The sequence below is a fragment of the Chiloscyllium plagiosum genome, chromosome 25 (assembly GCF_004010195.1).
Source record: "Chiloscyllium plagiosum isolate BGI_BamShark_2017 chromosome 25, ASM401019v2, whole genome shotgun sequence".
In the NCBI taxonomy this organism is placed as follows: domain Eukaryota; kingdom Metazoa; phylum Chordata; class Chondrichthyes; order Orectolobiformes; family Hemiscylliidae; genus Chiloscyllium; species Chiloscyllium plagiosum.
The window spans coordinates 24,419,409-24,437,949 of record NC_057734.1 but is presented as its reverse complement, the minus strand read 5'-3'; the positions used below and the strand labels follow the sequence as shown (position 1 = coordinate 24,437,949).

The following is an 18,541-nucleotide window of genomic DNA, read 5'->3' as shown; positions in this document are numbered from 1 at the left end:
TGTCTCAGTCAAATCCATCGAACTCAGCACTGCCTTCCTAACCTGCAATCTTCTTCCCGACCTCTCCGCCCCCCCCCCAGTCTGACCTATCACCCTCACCTTGACCTCTTTCCACCTATCACATTTCCGACACCCCTCCCCCAAGTCCCTCCTCCCTACCTTTTATCTTAGCCTGCTGGACAAACTTTCCTCATTCCTGAAGAAGGGCTTATGCCCGAAACGTCGATTCTCCTGTTCCCTGGATGCTGCCTGACCTGCTGCGCTTTTCCAGCAACACATTTTCAGTCTTAATTTGCAGTCAGGCAGCAGAAGTTAGTTTTCAGGATTGGGTGTGAACTCTACTCTCACACACTTACAGCTCTGCAGATGCTGTCAAATTTTAAAATGTGCTCAGCGAGAAGTGCCCATTCTGAAAAAAAAAAGTTTCAAGGAGGCCACGAAACTTCACTTTTGAAAACAGATTGGATATAATTTTTTTCTACTTTTTGTTCGTGGGATATTCAGGTAGTGCTGGCTACATCAACGTTTATTGCTCATCCCCAATTGCTCTTGGAAGTGCTGCAGAGCTTGGGATCCACAATTCCAAAAAAGGGCACTCGTTTTAAAAGCCGAAAGAACTACGGATGCTTTAAGACAGAAACAGAACTTGCTGGATAACCTCAGCAGGTCTGGCAGCACCTGCGCAGAGAAATCAAAGTTAACGTTTCGGGTTCAGTTCTGAGGAAAGACCCGAAACGTTGACTTTGATTTCTCGTCGTAGATGTAGCTAGACTAGCTGAGCTTTTCCAGCAACTTTTATTTCTGGCACTCGTGTTCTATTTGCGTAAATATTCATTGCGCATGTATACTCTAATGTTTACATTATAATTTTACTAAGCATGGATCAAGTTAATTACAATCAATAACTTCACTGTTCCTAATGTTTCAAAGTCACAAATAAATTGCAACATGTAGGCGATTTCAGATTTCCTGTCGCGTTCAAATGCGGAAGTCAGCCTCAGTCCGCCGATCCAAACATAGAAGTTTGTTCAAAGGGCACACATTGAAACTGTGCTTCAACATTAACACTCAGTTTTTTTCAACCGTGGGAATTTAGTTCCTTTGCAATAAAGACCAAAAGAATCTCCGATACTTCCCTCATGATTTTCACAGTTCAGCAAAACAAGACGACCAACGCACAGACATAATCCGAGAAATATACACATTTAGAAGGTTTCTAACTTTCGACTTTTAACGAGTGGGGGTTAAGGGGTGAAGGGAGATGGGAAGAAACTAAATAGTAGTTAATTTCACACATTACCATAAAAATGAGAGCGATTAAAAAAGGCCACGACTTACTCAATAAGCACCGACTGCAGTCGGTGATAGGTTCCGAAGTACTACGACGCTTTAACAAATTGTTGAGTGAAAAATATCATAAAGGACGCTTTACATCTAGCAGAATTTTGTCTCTCCTCGTCGAAGCCGAGCAGGGCCTTTGGTATCTGCTACAATATAGGCATTCTTTTCGTTTCTGTTTTGTTTCAAAACGTTGCTGCTTACTTACTGAAAACAAATACTGTAAATGAAATCACCCACTTACCCAAAACATCAGCACTCCTGTGCCGGGCAATGAAACACGCATCATCTCCATAACACATTCCCTTCTTCAATATCCCTTTCCTGAAGTCCTTCCCAAAGCCGCAACTGGCTGTAACTAGGCTATAATCCCGAGAATCCGTCTGGGAAAGTCCTCCTAATACTGCTCTGGCCACCAGTCTTCCATAGGACAAAACAGAAAACATCCCTGCACCCCCGAGGGTCCTGAGCGGCACCTTGAAGCCCGGAGGGGCAGGGGAAAGAGAGGCAGAGACTGCGGACACACTCCACTCACTCTCACGCTCGCAACAGCGACGCACAGCTTCCCGTTCTCGATTCGCTCCTACTTTTCCTTTCCGCTCTCCTCTCCGAAACACATACACTCGCGTCACTTAAAGTCTGCGCTTCAGGCGGACGCGGCCGGCTCCGTCAAACTGCAGCCCGACGATCGCCATCTTCCTTACGCAAAACGTAACACCACCGGCAATCGGTCACCCCGACCGCTCATGTGAACGTTACAGCACTTCACCTCCCACTCACTGCTCTCGTGACCGCGCACGCGCGTCATGAGGACAGTGCGTCATTCAGACCCCTCCGAAGGCCCCCAAGAGGCCAGGGCACCGCGTCATCGCCGTGCAGACGTCACGAACGTTTTTAAACGGTGCGATGGCGTCATGCAAACACTGAACGCCGCCTCTTAAAATTAATTTTTAATTAATACACGTTACAGTCGGTGAAACCCAGTGATTTACTTATAAATAAAATTTACCACAGATTGTCCCATCAACCGACAGGAAGCGGATACTGATGATTGGTTGTTTAATGGTTGCCCACGGCAATGGAGCTAACCGTTTCTTTATGCATCGTTATGAGACTCTTGTCCATCAGCGTTATTGACGCCGACGATAACCTGACTGACAGTGCGGGTACGTCAGAGCCGTTGAATTCTAGCTCTGGCAATACCACCAACTTCAATTCGTGGACAGATTTAACAACAACATTGTCAACGGTAACGCAAAGCGAGGTTCCGCCGCCAGCAGGTACACTGCCAAATCTTCAAATAAACGGTAGGTTTATGTTCCTGTGTTGCTTGGTTATATTTAAAGGCGAGATGTTTTTTTTCTTAAAGACCGCAGAATAAGCGTCAGCAGGAACATAACTTGTGTTCGCAAAGAACAAAAGAATTAACCTTGGAAAATGACTCAGTTCGGTAAACCCGAAATGCCGATTTTCCTGCTCCTCGGATGCTGCCTGACCTGCTGTACTTTTCCAGCACCACTATAGTCTTGACTCAGTTCGATAATCAATAATCCTTTCCATGAGTGATATTCCCTCAGCCAGTTTTTGTTAATTTCATCAGTGGTTGGTACCTTCTGCTTTCATGGGCAGAGCAGGGAAACAAATAGCACGTCTACTGCACCAAGAATGGAAATGGGAGAAGGGTGTTTGTTTTGTGCATTTGTGGTTATGTCCCAATATCTAGACCAGGAGACCAGGTTCAAGTCCAAACTGCTCCATTGCTGTTCGGTAACATCTCTAGGCAGGTTGATTAAGAAAACATCATCTATAAGCGTAAAAGGTCCAGAAGACCCTGGTTTATGTACCAACTACACCCGCACCAATCAACCAAACCGCCCCGTGGCCCAACATTTCAACTCCCCCTCCCACTCTGCCGAGGACATGGAGGTCCTGGGCCTCCTTCAACGCCGCTCCCTCACCACCAGACGCCTGGAGGAAGAATGCCTCATCTTCCACCTCGGAACACTTCAACCCCAGGGCATCAATGTGGACTTCAACAGCTTCCTCATTTCCCCTTCCCCCACCTCATCCTAGTTTCAAACTTCCAGTCCCCTTGACTTGTCCGGACTTGTCCGACCTGCCTAGCTCCTTTTCCTCTTCCAGCACCATTGATCCAGAATCTGGTTTCCAGCATCTGCAGTCATTGTTTTTACCTTGCTCTAGATATATCATAACTTGACAGCCCGAACAGGAATGAAATCTGTGCTCTTGTTTTTTTTTCTCTGAACGATATACCTATCCTTCCCAGAATCAGTGTTGATACTTCACATATCAATATCCGTTTCAAATTAATTAGTAAATAGAGTCATAGTGTTGTACAGCATGGAAACAGGCCCTTTGGTCCACTTGTCCATGCCAACCTGATAAAATAAATTAATCTAGACCCATTTGCCAGCATTTGCCCATATCCTCTAAACCCCTCCTATTCATGTACCCATCTACATGCCTTTTAAATGTTGTAATTGTATCTGCCTCCACCACTTCCTCTGACAGCTCATCCCATACAGGGTTAAAATAAGGACTGCAGATGCTGGAGATCAGGGTCGAAGAGTGTGGTGCTGGAAAAGCGCAGCCAGTCAGGTAGCATTCAAGGAGCAGGAGAAACGATGTTTCAGGCATAAGCCCTTCATTAGGAATGAGGCTTGTGGCCCAAGGGGGCTGAGAGATAAATGGGAGGGGGTGGGGCTGGTAGCAAGGAATGCGATAGATAGATGAAATTGTGGGTGAAAGTGATAGATTAGATTAGATTAGATTCCCTACAGTGTGGCAACAGGCCCTTTGGCCCAACAAGTCCACACCGACCCTCCGAAGAGTAACCCACCCAGACCCATTTCCCTCTGACTAGTGCACTTAACATTATGGGCAATGTAGCATGGCCAATTCACCTAACCTGCACATCTTTAGACTGTGGGAGGAAACCAGAGCACCCGGAGAAAACCCATGCAGACACGGGGAGAATGTGCAAACTCCACACAGACAGTTGCCCGAGGTTGGAATCGAACCTGGGACCCTGGTGCTGTGAGGCAGCAGTGCTAACCACTGAGTCACTGTGTCACCCAGTAGAGGAGAGTGGAGGTGAGAAGGAAGATGGAAGATGAGGAAATGGTGAAATCCATATTGATCCCGTATGGCTGGAGGGTCCCAAGGGTGAAAGATGAGGTGGAACACAGATAGGGGTGGGGTGGGAAATATATCCCTGGTGGTGGGGTCTGTTGATAGATGGCGGAAATGGTGGAGGATAATGCAATATATCTGGAGTTTGGTGGGATGGAAGGTGAGAGCGAGGAGGGTTATATTTTTCTCCCCATCCCTACCTGCGTTCCAGAAAGACCATTTCCTTCATGACTCCCTTGTTAGATCCATGCCCGCCACCAACCCACTTCCGTTCGCGGCACCTTCCCCTGTCACCGCAAGAAGTGCAAACCCTGCGCCCAAACCTCCCCCCTTACCTCTGTCCAAGTCCCCTAAGGATTCTTCCACATTAAAACAGAGATTTATCTGTATTTCCACATGTCATCTACTGTGTCCGTTGCTCCTAATGTGGTCTCTACATCGGAGAGAGAGGACGCCAACTTACAGAATGTTTCAGAGAACATCTCTGGGACACACACGAAACAACCCCACCGCCCTGTGGCCGAACACTTTAACTTCCCCTCCCACTCCACCAAGGACATACAAGTCCAAGGCCTCCTCCACTGCCAAAACCTAACCACCCAAAATCTGGAGGAAGAACGCCTCATCTTCCGCCTTAGGACCCTCCAGCCACACGGGATCATTGTGGATTTCACCAGTTTCCTCATCTTCCATCTTCCTTCCTACCTCCACCCTCCTCTCCAGCCTATCACCTTCACCCCCAACTTCATCTACCTATTGCATTCCATGGAAAAAAAACTTTGTCTGTTCATTCTATCCACTCCCCTCATAATTTTATGAATCTCTAACAGATCACCATTCAGTCTCTGACACAGCAAGGAAAACAGTCCCAGCCTCTTCAGCCACCCCCTATATCTCAGACCTTTCAATCCTGGCAACATCCTTGTAAATCGATTCTGAACCCTTTCAAATTTAAATATTAAGAAAATGTTACATGATAGCGTTTATGCCTTTCATAAGAGGATCATAATTTTTAAAAAAATGACTTCTGGAACATGAGTATGTAATTTGGCTGATGTTTCAGTGTATTACTGAGGGAGCTCTGCATTGTAAGTAAAATGGACCAGGCCAGACCCCCTCAAAACAGCCCAGATCCTAACTTCGCTCGTTGTTTTAAGCAGGTGTCGTGTGGATATTCCAGGAGTGATGCAGCTGGCCCAACCACTTCATTTTAAACAAAACAGAATTTATTTGCAAGATTAGCAAATACAACACAAACAAAAGAGAACAGAATATAGAATAACATAACCTGTCCAAAAACCCAACAGATTATTCCAACTTAATGATGCTGTTTCAGATTCCTGCAACAATCCCCATAAACACCCCTTGGCCAGAAAAGGTAAAATCAAACAGAAAGTCTTATAGGAAGAGATGTCAGAGAGAGAGAGACATGGCAGAGAGATTCAGCAGGGAACACCTTCTTCCATGTAGTTGTTTCTTTGACCAGAAGCCTCAAAAAAACTGACTGTTTGCTCTGAGCAGCCAGACTGCTAAAGCCAAACCAGAGGAAAGCTGAGCTGGGAGAACTGGCCACTCCCCTTTCATTGTACAAGTGTATTTTTTTTAACTTGAAAGCCTTTTTTCTGAGGCAGTATCTGTTACTATAATTAAATTGGCCCTAAAACCCATCCAAACCAGACATCTCAGCAACTCTGCCTTGTATAACACTTTTGAAAAAAAAATGGAATAACACAACCTTGTTAAAGGAGCAGCATCATCAGTAAGATATGGAGTTTTTTTATTGATCAGTCAATATATCCATCGTTAACTCCTCCGAAGGGCCTGTTTCCATACTGTAAGTAATCTAATCTAAAAAAAAACCTTGTTAAAGGAGCAGCATCATCAGTAAGATATGGAGTTTTTTTATTGATCAGTCAATATATCCATCGTTAACTCCTCCAGAAATGATGAATTAGCAATGTATCTCATTGTTTTTTAAAATTTTATGATCACTTTGATCCATTTTTGCTCTTTCAGTTCATTCTTTATGTGTTTGCGACTTACTGGTGGAACATTGTGATATACATTGCTGCTGTGATCCAGACTGTAGACAATCTGATCGTTCTACTTTTACAACCTGTGATATTGAGATTGTCACGTAAGTTAAACTGAGAAATTGAGTAATTTATGCATTACAAGAACTTTAATTGATTTGATACGATAGCACATTTACTTAGATCCAGTAAATTGAGATTTTCTTAAATTGTAACTATAATCCTTTTTTATTGTTCACTGATTTTAATAATGTTCGATTTCTAGTATATTATTTTGCAGTTACCTGCTATAAACTGACTAAGACCACCAACGAAAGTGCCTGTGTATCATTGTTTAAGTATTCACTGTCATGATCAAATATCTATTTCTTTCCTGTTCCTCTCCATTTTATGTACCTCAGAACCTCTCCTTTTCATACCAGTAATCTTCACTTTTCTTCCTGTCACTCATAAAATATGAAAATTCCCTCCAAGCCACTCACCATTCTGACTTGAAAACATATCCCCATTCCTTCAGTATCACTGGGCCAGAATTCTGAAGTTCTCTCCCTAACATCATTGTAGATCTACCAATAGCGTGTGGACTGCAGTGGTTCAAGAAGGTAACTCCCAACACACTCAAGGGTATCTAGGGAGGGGAAATAAATGCTAGCACAGTCAGTTACAACCACATCCCACAAGTTAATGAAAAACACCTTCCCTATTTCAGTTTTCTGCAAAAATCCTAATCCATACCTTTGTTACCTCTGGACTTGAGCTATTCCAATTCGTTTCCAACTCACCTCCCATAGTTGACCCTCTGAAAGATTTGATGTCAGCAAAAACTCCACCTGGTCCCTAGCTCATACAGCATCCCATTTACCCATTACCTGTGTTTGCTGATCTATACTGGATCTGGTTAAATAATGCTTAGATTTTAAAATTCTCCTTGTTTTCAAAATGCTATATGGTTTCACCAAAACCCCTCATTCATACTATCTTGTCTTTGCTGGTCCTCTGAAAGAGCAATTTACTTAGTATTTCTCTCCACCCTTTTTCCAATTGCACTACATTTGGTTTTGTTTTTCATGATCCAATTCTCTTTTGAAAGCCTCAACTGACTTTGCCTTCAGCCAATTCAGAGCTAATGTATTCCTGATCTGAATTATTTAATATAGGAAAAAGATTTTCCTTATGTTGCTGTTATTTATTTTGCCAATTGCCTTAAATCCGGGTTCTTTGATTCTCAATCCTTCCATCCCATTTACTATCGACTGTCCAGACCCCTCCTAATTTTGAATGGACAAATGGAGTATAAGGTGGAAAAATGTGAACTTGTCTACTTTGGCACTTGGAATCAGAGGGAAAGGTCTCCACTCATTGCAGTTGTACCCAGCACACAGAAGGATGGTTGTGGTTGTTGGAGGTCAGTCATCTCAGCTTCAAGACATCTCAACAAGAGTTTCTTGGGGTACTGTCCGAGCCCAACCGTCTTCATCAATGACCTTCCCTCTATCATAAAGTCAAAAATATGGATGTTTGCCAATGATTGCACAATGTTCGGAACCATTTGCAATGACTTGGATACTGATGAGTCCATGTTGAAATGAGAGAAGGCCTGGACAATGTCCAGGGTTGGGCTGAAAAGTGGCAAATATTCATACCATATGAATGCTAGACAATGACTTTCTCCAATAATAGACAGTCTAACCACTGCCCCTTGTTATTTAATGGTATTATCATTACTGAAACCCCCACTATCAACGTCCTTAAGGTCACCATTGATTAGAACTGAACTGGACTCGCTATGATTAGATTACTTACAGTGTGGAAACAGGCCCTTCGGCACAACAAGTCCACACCAACCCTCCAAAGAGCAACCCACCCAGACCCATTCCTCTACATTTAACCTTTCACCTAACACTATGGGCAATTTAGCACGGCCAATTCACCTAACCTACACATTTTTGGACTGTGGGAGGAAACTAGAGCACCCGGAGGAAACCCACACAGACACAGGGAAAATGTGCAAACTCCACACAATCAGTTGCCTGAGGTAGGAATTTAACCCCGGCCTCTGGTGCTGTGAGGCAGCAGTGCTAACCACTGTGCCACTATATTAATACAGTGGCTACAAGAGCAGGTCAGAGGCTAGGAATACTTCAATGAGTAACTCGCCTCCAAAGCCTATCCGTATCTGGAATGTGTAAGTCAGGATTATGATGTGACACTTGCCACTTACCTGGATCGGTGCAGCTCCAAACATGCTCAAGAAGCTTGACGCCAACCAGGACAAAGCAGCTCACATGATTGACACTAAAATCACATCATTCAGTCATTCAGCAGCAGCATCTTGTAGCAGTGCGAGCTACAAGATGCATTGCAGAAATTCACCACAGGTCTATGGGCAGCACCTTCCAAATCCACAAGTCTTTCTATTGATAATGACAAGTGCAGCAGATATATGGAAATACCAACACCTTCAAGTTCCCCTTCAAGCCACAGATATATCACCATCCCTTCACTATTGCTAGATCAAATTCCTGAAATTCCCTCCGTAACAACATTGTGGGTTTATCTAGAGCATATGGACTACAGCAGTTCAAGAAGGCAATTTGCCACAATCATTTCAAGGGCACCTAGGGACAGGCATAAATGTTGGCCCAGTCAGTAATGCCCATGTCCAATGAGTGAATAAAAATACATAGAAAAGCCCAGTATTACTTAATTGGAGAGAGATTACAGAACTCTGCAAAATTGAGGGTTCTTTGTTCTGAATATATGAATCCCAAAGTTTGTATACAAGTACAGCAAGTGATTAAGGCAAATGAAATGTTGTATATTTAAAGGGGAATGGAATATAAAAATAGGGACATTTTCCTATAACTGTGTGACATCCGGAGTACTGTGTATGGTTTTAATGGTCTGATTTATGAAACAGAGTAGATTTCACAGATAGGGTGAGAGGCCATTAGGAAATTTGAACATGTGAATTTGAATTTTAAACTTGAAATTTGGGGGACCAGAAACCAACACAAGTCATCAAATACATGGGTGACAGATAAGTTGGAGCTTGGCTCAGGTTAGCATATGAGATGTAGAGCTTTGCGTGAATTTTCGACAACAGAGGATGGTGGACTGTACAGGAGATCATTGAATTAACCAAGTCTATAAGCTAACATTTCAGTCACAGATAGAATATTGTATGAATGGAGGAGGACAAGAAGTCATAAGTGGAATAAATATGACACTGAGATGCAGACAACAATAATTTATATTTATCATGTTAGTTTCCCTGATATAGACAGATGAAAAAGAATTATTTCATATTTTTGGTATTTCACTGTCACTGTCATGTATTTTCTGTGGCTCCTCACTTTTCTTTTATCAGTTGCATGTCTACTTTTACTTTATCTTTTATCTTCCTTGACAATCTACTTCTGCAGGGTTTTTTTTTGTTTCAATTTAGAAAAACGTTTTTTTGAATCATTTTGTATTCTCTTTAGTCATTCTCTCCCTTTCTGGCCAAAGGCATTAGAACAGATGCAGAAACAATTCACAAGAATGACTTAAGAAATTTCAGCTACAGTGATAGGTTGAAGAGGATGGGACTGTTTTCCTTAGGAAGATAAGAAAAGTTGAGAGGAGATTTGATTGAGATGCTATATTCAACTTACAAACTCAAGAATTAGGATCATGGAAATGACATTTTGTCCCTCCGGCCTGCAAGATCAGCCATGATATTGGCTGATCTACATAGTGATGTCAACTCCACATTCCTGCTAACTCCTGATAACCACTGACTCCTGTGTTAAAGAATTTATCTACCTCTTCCCTTAAAAATATTCAATGACCCAGCCTCCAATACTTTCTCAGGAACAGGATCCAAAAGACACTCAACTCTCAAACCCAAAGAAGAAAAATATCTTCCTCATGTCAGTTTTATATTAGAGGACCCTGATTTTTAAACAATGTTCACTAGTTGTTCTAATCTTTCCGAAAAAGGGAAATCATCCTTTCGACATTCACCCTGACAAGCCCCCTCGGGATCCTATATGTCTCAACAAGAACACCTCTCATTCTTTAAAACTTGAATGGGTACAGATACAGCCTGTTCAATCTTTCCTTTTAAGATAATCCAACATTCTAGTTATCAGAAGCATGAACATTCTCTGAACTGCTTCTAATGCATTTACATCCTCTCATAAATTCCATATATTCAGCCGCCTTTTATTTTAACCTTAACGCCTTCTTCATCTCCAGGTTTTTCTTTCTTTATGGTTTCTTTAAAACCCAGCTCTTTGATCTAAAAGTTAAAACACTCCTAAAAATGTCCTTTTTTGGCAATGTCAGTTTTCAATCTAATTCTACTCTTGCAATTTCTTGAGATGTTTTTCCATTTTAATGGAAAATAAGTGCATGTTGTAACTGAACCCCTATCAAATTACACTGTTGTACATTTTACAGTTAAGATATCCAAGTTGACTATGTAACCCATAGAAAATGGCTCTTAAAATATTAGCTACATTTGCTCACAGACAAAAATAGATAAATAATGTGATAATGTTGTGTTTTTAACTTGGATGTTCAGCATTCTAACCTTCATTGTTGGTTTACATGCTCAGATTTCATGCTATCTTTTGAAGGGTTTACAAGCCCTGAGTTGCAGAGCCTCTCATGATCAGTTTATCCATAGCTGTTAGAATGATTTATGCAGTATTGTGGTTCTGTAAAGCAAAACAGGGAAGATCTCATTTCTTCAATTTCCTCAAAGTGAAAATATTTGACAATTTTCAGTAACTAGCAGCCTGCCAGAGATCTGGAAAATTATATCAGAGAATGGTTGAAATTGGATGTTGTAACAGGCTACAAGTCAAACTCTGGATTTACCTTGTGAAGCCTCAACGCCTACCTCCCCTTGAACCATGACCCCACATCCGAACATCAAAGCCATCATTGCCAGGGCTGTCACCAGCATCATTACCTCCGGAGATCTTCCCCCTCCTCCCCACTGCCTCCAATCTTGTAGTCTCCTAACCAGGGACAGTCAGTTTCCCTCTCCTTACTAAAATCCACAAACCAGACTGCCAAGATAGGCCTATTTTATAAGCCTGATCCTGCCCCATCGAGCTCATTTCCTCCTACCTTGACTCCATCCTCTCTCTCCTTGTCCAGTCTCTGCCCACCCATATCCGTGATTACTCTAATGCCCTCTGCCATATTGACAGCTTCCAGTTCCTTGGCCCCAATTGCCTCCTCTTCACCATGGATGTCCAATCCCTCTTTACCTCGATTCCCCATTAGGGTGATCTGAAAGCTCTCGGTTTCTTCCTCAATCAGAGGCCTGAGCAATCCCCTTCCCACCATTCTCCTCTGCTTGGCTGACCCTGGTTCTCTCACTAAGCAATTTCTCCTTTAATTTATCCTACCTCTGCCAAGTCAAAGAAATGGCTGTGGGCACCCACATGGATCCCAGTTATACCTGCCTCTTTATGGGGTGTGTGGAACAACCCTTGTTTCAGTCTTACTTTGGTCCCCTCCTACAGCTCTTTATTATTGGCCCATCAATAACTGTTTCAGTGCCGTTTCATGTACCCAAATAGACTTTGAAAAATTTGCGAACAATTTCCACCCCTCTATAAGTCATAGCATCATAGAGATGTACAGCATGGAACAGACTCTTTGGTCCAACCCGTCCAAGCCAGCCAGATATCCTAACCCAATCTAGTCCCACCAGCCAGCACCTGGCCCACATCCCTCCAAACTTTTCCTATTCATATACCCATCCAAATGCCTTTTAAACGTTGCAATTGTACCAGCCTCCACCTCTGGCAGCTTATTCCATACAGGCACCACCCTCTGAGTGAAAATGTTGCCCCTTAGGTCTCTTTTATATCTTTCGCCTCTCACCCTAAACCTATGCCCTCTAGTTCTGGACTCCCCGACCCCAGGGAAAAGACTTTGTCTATTTATCCTATCCATGCCCCTCATAATTTTGTAAACCTCTATAAGGTCACCGCTCAGCCTCCGACGCTCCAGGGAAAACAGCTCCAGCCTCTCCTTATAGCTCAAATCCTCCAACCCTGGCAATATCCTTGTAAATCTTTTCGTAACCCGTTCAAGTGTAACAACATCTTTCCGATAGGAAGGAGACCAGAATTGCACGCAGTATTCCAAAAGTGGCCTAACCAATGTCCTGTATAGCTGCAACATGACCTCCCAACTCTGGTACTCAATACTCTGACCAATCTATGTGCGACATCTACATGGTTCATCTCCAACACTGCCCTTCCTTTCCTTGACCTCTCCATCTCAATAAACTGTCCTCTGCCATACATTACAAAGCCACTGACTCCCATAGCTACCTTCACTACAAATCATCACACCCCACATCTTGCAAGGATTCCATTCCAGTCTTCCAGTTCCTTCACCTGTGTCGTGTCTGTTCAGATGATGCCACCTTCCAAAACAACGCTGCTGACATAGCTTCCTTCTTCCATAACTATGATTTCCCCTCCATTGTGGTTGACAGGGCTCTTAACCACATCTGACATATTAGTCCTGCTTCTGCCTTTGCCTTTTCCCATCACTCACAACAGTTTGTGCGGATTCCCCCTTGTCTTCACTTTTCATCCCACCAGCTTCCACAATAAAAGGATCATTCTGCAGCACTTCAGACAGCTCCGGCGGAATGCCACCACCAGACACATCTTCCCTACACTCCCTCTGTCTGCATTCTACAAGGACTGTTTCCTCTGGGACACCCTAGTCCATTCCTTGACCACAAACACCATCCTCTCCCTTCCCATGTAACTGTAGCAGGTGCAACACCTGCCCCTACACCTAATCTTTGCTCATCATCCAAGGGTATAAACAGTCTTTGCAGGTGAAGCAGCATTTCACTGTACCTCCTCCAATTTGGTGTATTGCATTCATTGCACCCAGTGTGGCCTACTCTACATTGGAGAAACCAAATGCCGACTGGTTGACTGTTTTGCAGAACATCTCTGGTCCATGCGTGAGCAGGACCCCAACCTTCCCGTAGCCGGTCAATTTATCACAGCATCCTGTTCACATGTCCACTTATCTGTCCTTGACGAGCTGCAGTGCTTCAACAAATCACAGCACAAATATGAGAAACAACATCTCATCTTCAGACTAGATACTTTACAACCTTATGAAGTTAATATTGGTTCACATCTTCAGATTGTGAACCCACTCCCATTCCTCTCCTTTCTTTTAGCTTTACTTGTTACATTCTCTATCACCAAGTTACCTCTCTCTTCCCCCCCACTCCAATGGGACTGTCTGTCATTTCCAGTTTGGCAGTTAGACACACCATTGTTCTGCCATTCTCGCATTCCAATCACTTAATCTGCACCATCAGCATCCTTTCTCCCCTAGCATTCCACACCCCCCCCCACCAGTACATAAATGTTGCCCCCTCCATACTTCACATGAGCTTTGATGAAAACTCATCTAGACTCGAAACTTTAGCTGTCTGTCCATGCTGCCTGACGTGCTGTGATTTCCAGCATTTTTGTTTTCAGTCTGGAGTTTTGGTAGTCTTGTGGTTTATTATTTGTTGTATTTTCTAACATGATTTTGAAGTTTTCTCACTGTTACTTGCATTATCAACACATACAAATGTAATTTTTACTTATTTTTGTTTTCCATTTGTTCCTTAGACTATTATAACAGAAATTTGTAATCTTTCAATGTATGAACATTTCTTGAATTCCATGCAGGGGTGACAATAAGCTTTGCAATCAAGAAGCAGCAATGTATACTTTGGATTGGAATAAATCTGTATCCTTGATCAACCCCAGCATATTTTGTATTGAGACAAATAATTGTAAGTGCAATATAAGACCTCATATAATCTATTTTCTTTATATGTTTATTTTGTATGCCTTGTAAGACTATTTAAATTCAAAATGAAACTATTATAATTATTAAATATATATCTAACCAGATAACATTTGAATTCCTTGTGTGACAATAAAATAGAACCAATCATGCACTCGTCTAACACCGAAGCATTGACAATACATCTTTTAAAAAATATCATTCAGAGAATGTGGACCTCCTGGCTTGCCAATCCCCAGTTGCCCTTTAGAAGGCGGTGGTGAACTGCCTTCGTGAATTTCTGCTGTCCACTCGGTGTAGAAAGATACATAGTGCTGTTGGGTAGTAAGTTCTAGGATTTTGATCCAGCAACCATGAAGGAATAATGATTTATTTCCGAGGTAGGATGGTAAGTGGCTTGGAGGGGAATGAGTTGATCTTGCAGGTGTCCTCCTATATCTGCTGCCCTCATCCTTCTGGGTGGCAGTGGTTGTAGGTTGGAAAGGTGTCTAAGAAGCCTTGGTGAATTTCTGCTTTGCAACTTGCAGAAGCTACTCTCTGCTACTGAGTGTTGGTAGCGGAAGGAATGAATGTTTGTGGATGTGATGGCATTTGACATGGTTATTGCAATGACACTTGTGTGATATGAATATTACATGCTAGTTGTTGCCTGGATATTGTCCAGATCTTGCTGCATTTGGACATGGACTGCTTCAATATCTAAGCAGTTGTGAATGGAGCTGGAATTTGTGGAAGCATCTCCTTCTGACCTTATGAGATAGTGTAGGTTATTGATGGGCTGAGGCCGCAACCTTGAGGAATTTCTAAAGAAAATGTCCCGGAACTGAGTTGACTGACCTCCAAAAACCAGAACCATCGTTCTCCGATCTAGGTATAATTCCAATCAGCGAAGAGTTTTCTTCTGATTCCCTTTGATCCTAATTTTGTTAGGTCTCCTGGATGCCACATTCTGTCAAAAGTGGCCCTGACGTCATGAGAAGTCATTCTCAACCCCTCTCTGCAATTCAGCTGTTATGTTCATGTTTGAACCAAGATTATAATGAGGTCAGAAGATGAGTGTCCCTGAAAACTGAACCCAGTGAACAAGTTATGACTGAGCTAGTGCTGCTTGATAGCACTATTGATGATCCCTTCCATCGCTTTACTGATGATTGAGAGCAGACAAATGGGCTGATCATGTCTGGATTTGATTTGTTCTTTTTGTTGTACTGTACAAGAAATACCTTGTCAATGTTCTACATTGTCAGATACATGCCAGTGTTGTATCTGTATTAAAACAGCTTGGCTAGAAATGCAGCAAGTTTTGGAGCATAGATCTGCAATACTGGTGCCAATCTGTTATCAGAGAATGTAACCTCTGCAGTATCCAGTACCTTCAGCCTTTTTCCTTGATGACATATGGTATGAATTAAGTTGATTGGTGATTAGCATTTGTAATGCATGTACCTCCAGAGGAGGCTGAGATGGATCATCCACTGGGCACTTTTGGCTGAGGATTATTGTAAATGCTTCACTCTTAACTTTGGCTTGCTACGAATTTCTAAAAATCTCATTTCTAAATTTTCTCATTTCCAAAAGTGAGACACTTGATGGAATTTATCATTTAAACAGTTTTATTTGGAGCTCTTTTGCTCAATCTAACCAATTGAAGGGGAATAATTTTTCAACAATTTGTAAATTTCAATTTCTGTACGAATTATAACATGCCTTCATCTTTTGAAGTTCTGGTTTCTGCTGGAGTGCAACTCCATTGATGAAGCAGCCATATATATTGTTATAACATCCATTGATGCTAATATACCTGTGCTTTAGCCACTCAGTTTTCTTCTCATGTCAGCATGAACAATAAGTAATGGTATGTACTCATTTGGGAGTTACACATGCACACTTTATGGAATTGTCTCCAAATGCAAAAAAATCCTTACAGTCAAATCCTTACAAACAAAACTCAAAAAAGCCAAACATCATGTCTCTTCAATAAGTATTCTGGCTGAGATGAGTGAAGAAAGCACAAACCTGATACAAAAATTGGTACTTCCCTAATCTCTGTGAATAAGTATTTCACACCAGACATTGCATTTATTCACTTAGGACTGGAAAATATTGCATTGGATTTCTTTTAATTCAAATCATGCACTTCTCTGTACATTTCCTGTTACTTGATAAGACTGCATCAAATAGAAAGTCTGGTATATTTTTCAATGTTAATATGAACCAGAAAAATCAACACCACAAAATATATAACTTTTTATCCCAGGCTCAAATAAAACTGATCACACCCAAGTAATAATTTGTTTTGTAAAAGAGCAATATATGTTAGCATTTTAATTGGACCATATCAGAAAGTTTCTTTCCAATGTGCAATATATTTTGATAAATGGCTGTTTGTTTTCAAGCATTTATTCAAATTGTTTTTGTCTTTTTTTAATCCTCAGATAAAGCAGGATCTTATTTTGCCCCAGAAGTGCCAACCACTCATAATTTTGACAGATTAATGAGACAATTTGGTGGTTCTTCCTTCAGTACATCAAATTTACCGACTACAAGTACACCCAAGTCAACAGCAAGAGGCTATCAGGTAGTAATTATAAATGGATGTGTTCACATTTGTCAGCACAGTAGTCTCCAATTTTTGAGTTCTATATTAAGGTTTTGGCTATTTGATTCAGACATTTTACAATGTTTTTAAAATAGATTCCTTAAAATTCCTGACTTGTTTGTTAAATTGTTTTGATTTTGATGAAAATTTATAATAACGGGTTCTGATACCACTGTTATTTAAATTAATAAAGAACCCAGTTAATGGGAAAAATTCCTGGCGGTTCCAACCCAAAAGGCTCTGTGGGAGTACCTTCAAAACTTGGACTGCAGCAGTTTAAGTAAGTAGGTCACCACCATTTTCCCAAAGGCAATAGGGGAAAGGTGATAAATGTTTGTCTTGTGAATGAATAAAAGGAGAAACTGAGATTCTTCTTTTAGAAGAGCAAGTTAAGTAAAGATGTTCAAAATCTCGGGTTTCTTAGTGTAGATAGAGACAACCAGCGGGTGGGCTGAGAACCAGAGTGGAGACATTTATGGTGTCAGGAAATAGAGTCAAAGACAACATGATCTTTTTTTTAACTTAGCAATTGTTTAGGATCTGCCTGAGAATATGGTGGAGGCCGATTTACTGTGTCTTTTAAAGAGAGCAGAGTTTAGAAATGGTTGCCCAAAATTGCAATAAGTTACAGAGAATTGTGAACACAGCTCAGTCTGTCCGCAAACCAACCTTCTATCCATTGACTCCGTCTATATTTCCCACTGCCTCGGGAAAGCAGTCAATATAATCAAAGACCCCTCCCACCCCGGTGATACTGTCTTGTATCCTCTTCCATTGGGCAGAAGATAGAAAAGTTTGAAAACACATACCAAAACATTCAAGAAAAGCTTCTTCCATGCTGTTACCAGACTTTTGAACAGACCTCTCATATATTAAAGTTGATCTTTCTCTGCACCTTTTCTACAGTATATAGGGGAACCTCGATTATTTGAACATGATGGGTGGGTACTAATTCATTTGGATAATCAATTATTCGGTTAATCGATTTAAATGTCTTTCCTCTGGGGCTTGGAGTTTTTAAAGTCTGCTCCCCGTTCAGGAGTCTGCAGAAGCGATATCCCGCCCCTGAGCAACACTACCCCACCGCCTACCCAGCCCCAACCCCATCGAAAACACCAACAACAAGACTGCTGCTGCTGCCTTTGTGGGGTAAATCTCCAAATAGCGGATGCGCACACACACCCATACAACTTTTTACTGCAACATTTTGACAGTTTCCACGTTTCCCTTGTACAGGACAATGTTGGAGGGATCTCTGCGGAAGGGGGGGTTTAGGGTACACCCCTGTGTAGAACTCCAGGGCAAGTGTGAGGGGAGAGAGAGAGGGGGGGGGGGGGAAGACAGTCATTTGGAGACGGTGCCTGTTTAATCACTGTAAACAAAGGACACGATCACTGTTGAAAACACGTCTTTGATGTAATATTTCTATTGGGACCTTGAGATCTCCTTCGGATAATCCGATTTTTGGATAATTGGTATTCGGATAATCGAGGTTCCTCTTTATATTCTGCATTCTGTTCTATTGCTCTGAGGTACTTATGTAAGGTTTGATTTGCCTGTATAGCACACA

General features: G+C 42.0%; 2 protein-coding genes across 2 annotated transcripts in view; one reads left to right on the top strand and one right to left on the bottom strand.

Annotated features, from left to right (window-relative positions):
- LOC122562657 (protein phosphatase PTC7 homolog) overlaps nucleotides 1-2,114 on the bottom strand; it is a 21,101-nt gene extending 18,987 nt beyond the window's left edge. The window contains exon 1 of the mRNA XM_043715682.1: nucleotides 1,583-2,114. Coding sequence (XP_043571617.1) covers nucleotides 1,583-1,784 — 202 coding nt within the window. The 5' untranslated portion in view covers nucleotides 1,785-2,114. The remainder of the gene's footprint in view (nucleotides 1-1,582) is intronic.
- A 139-nt stretch (nucleotides 2,115-2,253) lies between these two features.
- The window catches only part of tctn1 (tectonic family member 1), a 36,897-nt gene continuing 20,609 nt past the window's right edge, over nucleotides 2,254-18,541 (top strand). The window contains exons 1-4 of the mRNA XM_043715681.1: nucleotides 2,254-2,645; nucleotides 6,508-6,628; nucleotides 14,252-14,358; nucleotides 16,808-16,950. Of these exons, the coding sequence (XP_043571616.1) occupies nucleotides 2,417-2,645; nucleotides 6,508-6,628; nucleotides 14,252-14,358; nucleotides 16,808-16,950 (600 nt within the window). The 5' untranslated portion in view covers nucleotides 2,254-2,416. The remainder of the gene's footprint in view (nucleotides 2,646-6,507; nucleotides 6,629-14,251; nucleotides 14,359-16,807; nucleotides 16,951-18,541) is intronic.